We start from the raw sequence: 12,585 nt of genomic DNA, 5'->3' as shown, positions 1-12,585 counted from the left end.
TGTGTGATCCTGGGCAAGTCACTTAACCTTCACTGCCCTGCAAAAAAAATGTATAGTACTTTTACTTTCAAAAGGGCTTTATATTTGTTGTTTCACTTGAACCTCTTTTTCCTCTGCCAGGTGAATGAAGTAAGTGTTTTGCAATAGCAAAATGAAGTCCTATGAGAAAAGATGTTAGGCTAAGTTGGCTTTAGTGACTGGAGAGAACCAGGATCTGAAGTTGGTTTTATCAATGCTTCACTCAGTGCTTTTGTGTGGTATAATGGAAAGAGCACAGGACTTGGGAAACAGAATATTTCCAGACAGACCTGGTCCTGAGGTAGATTTGCTGTATGACGGGACAGGTCAGATCGCTTCCTGAGACTTCATTTCTTCTTTTGGAAAAGAGAGACATTGCCAGTACTGCCAACTTCACAGAGTGGTTGTTGTAAGACAAGCAGTTAGTTCATGCCTTACTCTTCCCTCTTAGATTCTAAGCTCCTCTGGGGCAGGGATTATGTCCTTGTTTCATCTTTATATACCAATGACCCAACAGAGTATACTGCACCAAAGTAAACACTTAATAAGGGGCAGCTAGATGGCACAGTGGGTAGAGCACCAGGCCTGGAGTCAGGAAGACTCATCTTCCTAAGTTTAAATCTGCCCTCAGATGCTCAATAGCTGTGTGACCCCGGGCGAGTCACTTAACTCTGCTTGCCTCAGTTTCCTCATCAGTCAAATGAGCTGGAGAAGGAAACTGCAAATCACTCCAGTATCTCTGCTAAGAAAACCCCAAATGGGGTCACCGAGAGTCCAACAGGACTGAACAACAACAACCATAACAAAGCATTTAATAAGTTACTTGCTAAATAGAAAGTGGAAAGAGCCTACACTTAACAACCAGAAGACCTGGGTTTAACCCTTGGACTATTACAGGTCCCATTACCTCCATTTTTGGATAAGAAAGTTGATAGGCACTGATAAAAGACCTAGCAACTTTTGGAAATTATAACAATTCACTAAATGTTTGAGCTTTTCTCCAACAGATACACTATCCCCAATTATGTATTTGTTTTGCTTTGACAAGCATTTGGCTCTTCCTAGAATCCCTTTAAAGTTATAGTATATAGGGTAGCTAGGTGGCACAGTGGATAGAGCACCAGCCCTGGAGTCAGGAGGACCTGAGTTCAAATCCGGCCTCAGACACTTAACACTTACTGGCTGTGTGACCCTGGGCAAGTCATTTAACCCCAATTGCCTAAAAAAAAAAGTTATAGTATATAAATTCTGTATATGGTATATGTTATATACTAGTACATAGTATATAAATTGGGCCAGCTGAGATTTTATCTTAGACTACTCACAACAGTTTGTATAATAGCTCAAAAATATTATACTGCTATTAGGACCACACTAAAAAGACACTATTTCAGATTATTTGCTACTGAAAAGCTGAATGATCCCTGAAGGATCTGTGATTTCTTTCTCCAGTGATTTAGATGGCCACTCATCTGCTGATATATGTGGTCTACATGACTTGCTATTGGCTGCAAAAAAAAAAAAAATTCCAGCACCCAGCAGCCAAGCTCCTGGTGATGAACCTATTAAATGAGTTTGGAGAGACATTAAACAAGAAGACTCAGGGAAGACATGAAGGATATTTCCAAACATTTGAAAGGCTGTCATATGCAAGAGGGATTAGGCTTGTTCTGTTTGGCCCCAGGGGGCAGAACCAGGACCAATGGGTGGAAGATGCAAAGAGGCCCATTTAGACTTGATGTCAGGAAAACCTTCTAACAGAGCTCTCCTAGAATGGAATGTGTTGCCCGAGGAGGGAGTGAGTTCCTCCTCACCAGAGGTCTTCAAGTAAAGGCTTGAGAAACAGCTGGTCTGGCATATCGTAGGCAAGGGATGGGGTTGTGGAGGTACCCTTCCAGCTCTGAAATTTGGTGATGCCATCATCCTTGGCACTGCTCCCCCTCCCCTCTCAGGGTGGCTGTGAGGCTAATTGAGATTTTGCCTGTAAAGAGCCTTGGGACCCTAAACTGCTCCATATATGAAAGCTATTCCTACTTAATATTAAATAGCAAAGAGGAGCTGAGAGCTGTGCTGGTCTTCTGACTACACACCGTCTATCTGGGGCTGGGCCTGGGCTTGGGCTTGAATCCTTTTCAGTGTGGTGAGGGCTGAAGCAGCTTGACTTCTGCTGGGGTGGCCTCTGCACTGCCCAGGGGCATCTGGGAAGACCCTGGAGGCAGAGTTTGCTTAGGGAAATGGTGTTAAAAAGGATTTGTGTCACAGTCCTCTCCCACGGCTGCTGCATTTTAGTGGTCTTTCAGTACAGTTTTATTTTGGAGGGAGGCCTTGTGCTAGGTCTTATGGAACAGGGTAAAGAACCCTGACCTTGGTCCTGCAGATGGTGGGGGCAAGCCGTGGTGGTGGGGGTGGTGAACGGTGGCTACGTTGCTTAACTGGCTTTGAGGAAAATCACTTCACCTTGTGAGGTAGAGGGGCGCCTCAACTGGGAAATGATGTGGGTAATTCTTGCATTGTTTTACCACAGATAGCTCCTGTGTCACCGCACAGCACTATAGAAATGGGAAAGCTACTGTAAAAAAAAAGACATGACAATGAGGGGGCACCATGGATCAGGTTCAAAGCTTGTCTCTCATGCTATCAGCCGTGTGATCCTTAACCCCTCAGCCTCAGTTTCCTCATTTATAATTAGAATTAATAACTGTACCTACTTCCTAGGATTGATGTGAGTATCAGATGAGATAATTAAAGTGCTCATCATCATCAAAATGTCAATCCATTACCATGGTATGGTACCATCCTTCTTTCTTCTTTTTTTTGCCTTTTTTCTCTTCCTTCCTTTCTTTTTCTTTCTTGTCTCCTTCCCTCCCTTTTGTCTTCCTTTTCTCTTTAGTTCTTTTTTCTTTCCTTCCTTCCTTCCCCTCTCTCTATCTCTCTCCCTTTCTTTTTCTTTCTTTCATCTTAGTCTTTGGATTTTGTTTTTGGTGTTTTGTGCCAGTTTTCAAGATAAAAATAGTATTATCTAGGCATTTACCCTGCTTATTTACTTATTTGTTTCTATTAAATTTGTGACAGCCGACTGAATTTTCTTCCTCTGTGCAGTTCTTGTAGGCTTTGTTTTGATTTTTTTTTAGTGCATATTACAGATTTCATTGGTATTATGAAGAAACTCCCTTCTAACAAAGCAAGTCATTACCTGCTCTATAATTTACAGCCTTAGGGAGCTGCTTGGGGACTGAGAGGTTAAATGATTGCTCGGGGTCATACGGTGGGTATTCAGAGATGGAACTTGAACCCAGATCTTAACTCCAAGGCTAGCCCTTTCTGCCCTATACTGTACTGCATTTCAGACTTTATGTGATATTTTACAAATGAACTTTGATTAGAAATATGAGAATTGGAAAAATGAGGGTATCTAGGTATGTGTAAAAATACATAAATAAAGATATCTATCCACACATATATTTCACAAACACTTTCATGGTATTATCAAATTAGCAGCATTATCCTCTCATGCCTATGCCCAGTTTGGCAATTATACACTTTTGATCACATTCTTCTTTCACGATAGACCAAGCCATTACATTCTGTAGACATTATCTTAAATTTCAGGTCTTACTATTGGCTGCAGTGGGAAAGTTGCTGCTTAATCCTTGGTCCTCTAAAAGAGTAATTACTGAGTCACATTACAACATGATCAAACATGATCACATTAACATAATTTAAAATTTACAGTGTAAAATGAATAATTAGGATAATCTAGCAATTTTAGGACTTAGAACTGAAAAAGACCAGAGCAAAATATGTCACAACAATCAACTTGTGCCGTCATTTTACCTGAATACTTTTTTTCTCATCTTTCCTGTCCCTATTCTAACCACTTCATCTCCTTAGTCCTAGTCATATGAAAATTATCATCACACACAGACATGTGTATCTTGTTAAACTTGTGTTTATTGTTATTACTATTATCAGTAATTTTAAAATAGCCTAAATATGACTGTTTGCATCACAACCTTGGGGTCATCCTCAACAACTCATTCTTATTCTACATATCAAATCGGTTGCCAAAACTTGTCATTTCTATTTTCACTATATCTCTCCCATACATCACCTTCTTTCGGCTCACATAGCCACAACCCTAGTTCAGATTCTCACAGCATCTCTACTGAATTCTTGCAATAGCCTTCTAATTGGTTTCCTTGCCCCAGGTCTCTCCCTACTCTCAGCTGCTGATTTTTCTAAAGTCTAGTAGGTTTCACACTGTCACCTCTCTATTCAATGAGCTCTAGTCATTCCCAGTTCTCTCCATGATCAGGTATAAACTAGTTTGTTTAGAATATGAAAGTCTTCCAAACTTGGCCATCTTCTATCTTTCCAGTCTACTTCACCTTTATCCTGCTTTGGGCACTCTATGGGCTAGCTACACAAGCCTACTAGTAGCTCTTTCACCATGACACTTCTCCCATCATTGTGTGTACTGGCCAACTCCCATGCACCGAATTCCCTGACCCCTTCCCTCTGCCTTTTAGTTGCCCTGGTTTCCTACAAGATTCATCTCAAGTTCCATCTTCTGCAGGAAGCTTTTCTGCAGAAGGCTTCAGCATCATTCTCCCTGAGATGACCTTTATTTCATCTAGTCTGTATATATTTTATATATTGTTGTTGTTCAGTCATTTCAGTCGTGTCCAACTCTTTGTGACCCTGTCTGAGGTTTTCTTGGCAAAGGTACCAGAGTGGTTTGCCATTTTCTTCTCCAGCTCATTTTATATGTGCTTAGCTGTTAATACGTTGTCTTCTCCATTAGAATGTGAGTAGTGACTGTTTTTGTCTTTCTTTGTATCCCTAGCACTTATCATAGTTCCTGAGACATTTAATAAATGTTTGTTACCTGACTGGATGGTCATTCTAAATCAGGAGTTCTTAACCTAGAGTCCACAAATCCCCAAAGGGTCCATGAACTTGGGTGGGAAAAAATGATATCTTTATTTTCACTGATTTCTAGCTGAAACTTAGCATTTCTTTCAATTGCTTGATACTGTTATTCTAAGAAAAGGTCCACAGGTTTTACCAGGCATCCAAAGGGACCCCTGACACAAAAATACTTAAGGACCCTTGCTTTAAATGCTTTCAATAATGCAACCATATCAACCAAATCCCATTTCTTACCTGTTTGAAAAGTGGGTCAAGGCTGTTTGTTGTGAGATATGTCTGTAGCTTGAACCAGACGGAGGAAGATTATGTGGAAAAGTTTCTTCACCTTGAGGTGCTAAAGACAGGCCAACAAAAGCTTCATTTAGTGTGTCCCCTCCATCCAATGGTCCCAGGAGTTCTGTTAAAATGATTTAAGATGGAAAAACATAATCTATCAGGGCTTTTACATTTCAGCTATTGTCAGTTTACTGGGAACGCATTAGAAATTTTGAACCATCAGCCCTCTATATTGTTTTTTTAGTTAATTTTTTTTTACATTCCTTTTTTTTTTTTTTTGGGTGAGGCAATTGGGGTTAAGTGACTTGTCCAGGGTCACACAGCTAGTAAGCGTTAAGTGTCTGAGGCCGCATTTGAACTCAGGGCCTCCTGAATCCAGGGCCGGTGCTCTATCCACTGCACCACCTAGCTGCCCCCCTCTATATTGTTTTGACTTTTATTATTCTCAGACTTAGCATGGTTTGATAACTGAATATTTCAATTACTAAAAAAAGAAATTCTTAATGTTTAAAATTGTGAACAAATTTCCAGAATTTGTTTTTCTGTTGAAGAAATGTTTTCCAGTGGGCTAGCTACCCAAGAATTTTATTCTATGCAAATACTGCAATTGACTAAATTAATCAATGGCTAGAGAAGCTCCCATGTAACCACACTTACCTTAAAAACATTACAGAATATTTGGATAAAACATTTGCTCAGTCTTGATTTCAGTTAATTAGCATTTCAGAAGTTCCAAATGCATTAAGTTTTAGAAATTTATGATGCTCTACATTTTAGGTCTTTAGTAGGATACTTAAAGTTATAATATGGATAACTTGGAAAAATTGTTAAAAATTCTGAAACATATTTGTCTCATGTGGAATGAGGATGTGAAAACTAGAGAAGTAAGATGTTTAAAACATAAATCAGGAGGGGCAGCTAGGTGATACAGTGGATAAAGCACTGGCCTTGGATTCAGGAGGACCTGAGTTCAAATCCAGCCCCAGACACTTGACACTTACTAGCTGTGTGACCCTGGGCAAGTCACTTAACACTCATTGCCTTGCAAAAAAATCCAAAAAATGAAATTCACCTACCCTACCTTCCTTAACTTGTAGGTGAATTCTCCATTTTTTCTATATTATTAGTAATAACTTCTATTCAAGTAGTGAGTACTTTAAAGTTTGCACAATACTTAAAAAAATTTTTTTTGCAGGGCAATGGGGGTTAAGTGACCTGCCCAGGGTCACACAGCTAGTGAGTGTCAAGTATCTGAGGCTGGATTTGAACACAGGTCATCCTGAATCCAGGGCCAGTGCTCTATCCACTGCGCCACCTAGCTGTCCCTCAATACTTTTTTTAAAACAAATTTATAGGGAATAGAAAGTATTATTAGGTGTTCTCCACCAATCTTGAATTTTGGGATTGTCAAGGACATATAGCAAACATTCTTTTCTTTCAAGGTAACCCAGGGATGATTTGCAGAAGCCGTGTTGTTGCAGTTGTTTTGACCCAAAGGAGTCACAGTCTGTACCTGCAAAATGAGGGGGTGAGACCAGATCACATAGAATAAGGTTACTTCATTCTCCACACCTATGATGCTATGATTTCCTCAGTGTAGGGAAGTCCTAGTGAGACTACTTCCCCCTCAAACAGATCCATGACTCACCTGTAATTTAGAGTCTTAGTTGCCTGGGGCATTGAAAGGTTTAGTAATTTACTTGCCCAAAGTTATAAGTTGTTACTGTTGTTGTTGTTTGTCCTGCATTCTCAAAGAGGACCATGACAAATGTCATGACTTGCAGTGAATTGGATTTAAGTGAGGAAGGGCAGTGCAAAGTCACCAGATTCATTCTTTCCTCCAGGTCCATCTGGGTCCAGCGGCAAGTCATCAGGATGACTGGAGATGGCCCTGGATGTTTGAGGCAATTGGGGTTAAGTGACTTGCCTAGGGTCACACAGCTAGTAAGTGTATGATGCCAGATTTGAATTAAGGTCCTCCTGTGCTCTATCCACTGCACCACCTAGCAGCCTCACTATGTGTCAGAAGCAGCATTTGATTAAGGTATTCCTGACCTGGCTAGTCCTCTATCATGTTTCCTCTCATTGAGATTCTCACAATGCACTTAATTTTGGTGTCTCAATAAAGAGAACAAGAAGCCAAAAATAATCCAAGGGCAAATACGTAAGAACCAAAATGACTATCAGCCCAGTTTATTTTGTTACATCTAGTCAGGTGGCTAGTAAAATGAGCAGTTGGAGATCAGGAGTTATAAGAATTGGTTCAAAATCCATTGAATAAGTTTTTTTGGGGATAAATATTTCTAGTGGTTCTGGTTTCACATCAAAATCATTATTAGGCCCTACCTCACAGCTCTCCCCTCTCTACCTCTCCTCCCAGGCTCCAGACTGCCCAGAACCCAAATGGGATGGTTGACAATTCACATGGAAGAGATGGGAGTCACACCAGGCCTACCATTTCCCTACCACTGCATCCCAAGATACTCAGGTCCTTACCTTTGCCTATGTTCAGTCCAGACATGTGGTTCTATCATCTGACTTACTGATTGACCCTAAGTCCCTCTGGGCTTGATTATCCATCCCATTGCACCGTGAGGATTTCTAGCACTTTCCATTCATCCTGGCTCTGAACCTTCTTTCATATGTTGTCTCACCCAACTAGGTTGTGAACTCCTTAAGAGCAGGGTCTATCCCACTTTCTCAATTTGTGTTCCTGATGTTTAAGACATTGACAAGAACACAGCAAGTGCTTAATAAATGCTTTTTCATGTGCTCATTCATGATCATTTGATAGACCACAGATTTAGAGCTGAAAGGGTCCTCTGAGATCAATCTGGTTCAACACCCTAATTCTATAAATGAGGAAACTAGCCAAGAGAGGTGGCAGAGATGACGATTTCCTTATCTAAAGTTGTACAAATCGTAGGGTGGCAGGGCCAGAGTTTGAGCCAAATTTGGTCTTCACACTCCAAATTCAACATTCTTTCCACTATAGCATGAATAAACTAAAGGGGAAAACCACTCTCCTATTTCTTTCTTTTCTTTTTCTTTTTTTTTCCTGTGGGACAATGAGGGTTAAGTGACTTGCCCAGGGTGACACAGTTGGTAAGTGCCAAGTGTCTGAGTCTGGATTTGAACTCAGGTCCTCCTGAATCCAGGGCCAGTGTTTTATGCACTGCACCACCTAGGTGCCCCCTCCTATTTCTTTTTGTTTTGTTTTTGTTTTTTGGTGAGGCAGTTAGGGTTAAGTGACTTGCCCAGGGTGACACAGTTGGTAAGTGTCAAGTGTCTGAGTCTGGATTTGAACTCAGGTCCTCCTGAATCCAGGGCCAGTGTTTTATGCACTGCACCACCTAGGTGCCCCCTCCTATTTCTTTTTGTTTTGTTTTTGTTTTTTGGTGAGGCAGTTGGGGTTAAGTGACTTGCCCAGGGTCACACAGCTAGTAAGTGTTAAGTGTCTGAGGCCGGATTTGAACTCAGGTACTCCTGACTCCAGGGCCGGTGCTTATCCACTGCGCCACCTAGCTGCCCTCCTATTTCTTTTTAAGATCAATTTCATGGATTTTTAAAATATCACATACTTTCTACTGTATCTCTCCCTCTCTCACCTCCTAGAAGGACCATGTCTTACAATAATGAGTAAAAAATGGGGGAAAAGCCAAGTTCAGTAAAACTAACACCACATTGGAAAAGTATGACATTATCTGCAGTGATGCATACCCATAGTTCCCCATCTCTGCAAAGAAGGAAGGGAAGCACCTTCTCTGAGGTTTTCTTTGGTGCCAAGCTTATGTACAATTTCATAGCATTCAGTTTCAGTTGTCTTATTTTTTATCATTCTTTCCTTTTATGTTGTCATCATCCTGAAAATTGTTCTCTTGATTCTGCTCACTTTGCTTTGCATGAGCTCATATAAGTCTTCCTATTCTCTGAATGCTTCAGATTCACCATTTTAAAAGAGACATTAAAGTCATGTACCATAGTGTATTTTGTTCTTCCCTAATCAATGGGCATTCACTTCATTTTCAAATCTTTGCTACTACAAAAATACTGCTATAGTATATAAGGCCTTTCTTTTTATCATTGAATTCTTTCTCCTCCCCCATTATATGGAATTTAAAATTATAACTATAAAACAGAAAATGTCACAAAGATTTTTATATGTATTAAACCAAATCATTTTGACATCTGTTTCTTAAGTGAACACAATATATGGTTCATAGTTGAAAAAGAAGGCAGTTCCTTCTCTCAAGGAGCTTACGATCTCAGAGGGAGGATGAAAAATGTCAAGGAAAGGTCTAAGGAATAAATCTGAGGAGGATGAGCTTATTTTTGGTTTGGAGGGTGGAGAGCTGGTAAAGCTTCACAGAGGATAAGTGGTACCTGAGCTATGCCACCTGAGCCATAAAGATTCCTCACCAGGAAAACCAAAATAAAACAGCAGATGAATGTGTGAAGGGAATGAAATAGCTTCCAGATTGTTGAAGGTCTTAACTACCCCCATTAAAAGAGTTATATCTTGGGGCAGCTAGGTGGCGCAGTGGATAGAGTACCAGCCCTGGATTCAGGAAGACCTGAGTTCAAATCCGACCTGAGGCCCTTGACACTTTCTAGCTGTGTGACCCTGGGCAAGTCACTTAACCCCAATTGCCTCACCAAAAAAAAAAAAAAGAGTTGTATCTTGTTTTACAGGCAACGTATAGTAATTGAAGGTTTTTGAGCATGGGTGTGACTAGGTTAGACATGTCATTAAGAAGATTTTAATTAGGCAGCTCTTACAATGGTCCAGGCAAGAGTGATGAGGGCCTGAACTGGGTTGGTAGAAATATGAATGGAAAAAAAAACAGACCTCTATCTCCTGAGGTTAGGTGACCTGGGTCTTTGAGGGTCAGTGACAGATCAAAGCATGAGGCCTGCTGACCTTGGACCCTGTGGATTTGGGTTGTCCTGGTCTAAGGCTTGCTGTTGCTGCTCCCCCTGATTTTAAGTGTTCCATCTAGGGCTTTCCAGTATCCTCAGTTGTTTGCCTTTGGGGACCATAGCTGTGTTGGAAGCCCCCTTTTCTGATGTTTGCATGATTCTGGGTGACTTTCTGTACAGTTCTGGGATAAAGGGAGTCACTGTAGTTTCTTGTTGCACTTCTTGATCATTTTTTGATCTGGTGGAATTTTAGATTTTTGCTGGTTTGGGTATGTGGGAGCTAGGTGGTCTGTGCTGTTCAAGCAGTCATCTTGGCTAGAAGTTCCGGGTACATAGTTTTAGGAATCTTCCTCACAGAAGTGACAATCAAAACCATGGGTGTATCAAAGCTCACCAAGGTTAAGAATGGAGCAGGAGGAGAGAGCCCAGCATGGAGTGTGGATAGACAACCATACTTAAGGGGTGGGGAAAAGCTGAAGTAGCAAAAGATACCATTGAAAACTCTCCCCAACCTGCCCTTTTCCTCCCTTTCCAGAATCTTATACTTTATATTCTTCCATGTACTTTATGTTTCAGGGTCTCTGTTCTACTTGCAGTTCCCTGAGTGTGACATCCTTTTATCTCCCATCTCTACTGGCTGTGCCCCTTGCCTGGAATGCTCGATTTCTGCCCCTCGAGCTCTTAGTTTCCCTCATCCCCTTCAAGGATCAGCTCAAATGTTTACTGACTGATTACTCCAGCTGCTAATGCCTTTCCCTCCCAGAATGTTCTCCATCTTTGCTGTAGATATCTTTTGTGTTCCTAGTTATTTACAAATTGTCTCTCCCATTAGAATGAAGTCTCCTTGAGGGCAGGGACTGTGTTTTTTGGGTTTGTTTTTTTTTTTTGGACTCCTGGTTCATTATACTTGGTTTTTTTATTTGTTTATTTGTTTGTTTTTTGCGGGGCAATGGGGGTTAAGTGACTTGCCCAGGGTCACACAGCTAGTAAGTGTCAAGTGTCTGAGGCCAGATTTGAACTCAGGTCCTCCTGAATCCAGGGCCAGTGCTTTATCCACTGCACCACCTAGCCGCCCCAGGGGACTGTGTGTTTTTGCCTTTTTTTGTGTGTCTACACTGTAAGTGGCACATTGTAAGCACTTAAAGAGTCTTGTTAACTTGACAAGCTGGAGAACCAATCAGTAAAGAGCAATATCATGGAAGTGTGTGTGTGTGTGTGTGTGTGTGTGTGTGTGTGTGTGTGTGTGAGAGAGAGAGAGAGAGAGAGAGAGAGAGAGAGAGAGAGAGAGAGTGAGAGAGAGAGAGTGAGAGAGAGTGAGAGTGTGAGAGAGAGAGAGAGTGAGAGAGAGAGAGAGAGAGAGAGAGAGAGAGAGAGAGAGAGAGCGCGAGAGCGAGAGAGAGAATGAGAATGAAAACACAACAAACCCCAGAACATAACTGCTGGAGAAATGTAATGGCAGATACGAAATAAGAAAAAGTCATTGGATCTGTCAGTTAAGAGGTCATAGGTAACTTTGGAGGGTCAATTTCAGCTTCAATAAAGTGGCAGGAGCTAGAAACCAGATTCCAAAGGGCTGAGGAGTGAGTGGGTGGTGAGGAAGTTGAGACAACCTCTTCTTTCCAGAAGTTGAGCAATGAAGAAGAGGAGAAAAAAAATAGGACAGTAGCTTGAGGGGATAATGCAGTTAAGGGAAGTGTATTTTTTTAAGGTAGGTGAGATATGAACATTTTTGTGGCTAGTGAAGAGATGGAACGGATGACTGATGGAGCAAGACCCTAGAGGAGACAGGAGATGATGGGATCAAAGATTCCAGTAGAGGGTTTATCCTTGGCAAGGAGGACGCTTATTTCATCCTCTTAGACTGGTTTTCCTTCTACACATCTGATGGCTTCTCAGTTTCCTTTACTGAACAATCACCTATGTGCTACCTCCTGGCCACAGGTGCCCCCCCCCCAAGTTTCTTTATTTGGCCTTCTCTTCTCTCTTTATCCTCAGCCATATCATCAGTTCCCTGAACAACCTTTGTGATCTGCATTCTGATGACTCTCAGATCAAGAACAGGTCAATCCCTCATCTTTTCCTAAGCTCCAGTCTCTGCCTCACCAGGTGTTTTTTGAACATTTCTACCTGGATGTATTTGTATCTCTAGCACCTAGCTTAGTGCTGAGAATGCAGTGATGCTTAATAACTATTTATTGACTATTGACTATGTCTAGTAAGCTTTTGAAACTCAACGTGTCTAAAGGAGAATTCATTATTTCTTCCCTAAGCCCACTCTTGTTCCTAGCTTCTTTATTTATGTCAAGGGCACCATCATCCTTCTAATCACCAAGGGGCCCCAAATCAGAATCATTCTTACTCTTCTCTTCTCCTCTTCCCAAATCCAATAATTGTCATTATTTGTTGATTCTACCTCCATAACAATTATCCTATCTGCCC

At 41.2% G+C, this 12,585-nt stretch overlaps 1 protein-coding gene across 1 annotated transcript in view; it reads right to left on the bottom strand.

The window, feature by feature from the left end:
- LOC122740785 (WD repeat containing planar cell polarity effector) overlaps positions 1-12,585 on the bottom strand; it is a 415,321-nt gene that overhangs the window by 26,498 nt on the left and 376,238 nt on the right. The window contains 1 exon segment of the mRNA XM_043983483.1: positions 5,185-5,347. Coding sequence (XP_043839418.1) covers positions 5,185-5,347 — 163 coding nt within the window.

This window comes from Dromiciops gliroides, chromosome 2 (assembly GCF_019393635.1).
Source record: "Dromiciops gliroides isolate mDroGli1 chromosome 2, mDroGli1.pri, whole genome shotgun sequence".
NCBI classification, from domain to species: Eukaryota; Metazoa; Chordata; class Mammalia; order Microbiotheria; family Microbiotheriidae; genus Dromiciops; species Dromiciops gliroides.
Note: the sequence above shows the minus strand (reverse complement) of the source record. Positions and strands in the feature narration are given on the sequence as shown.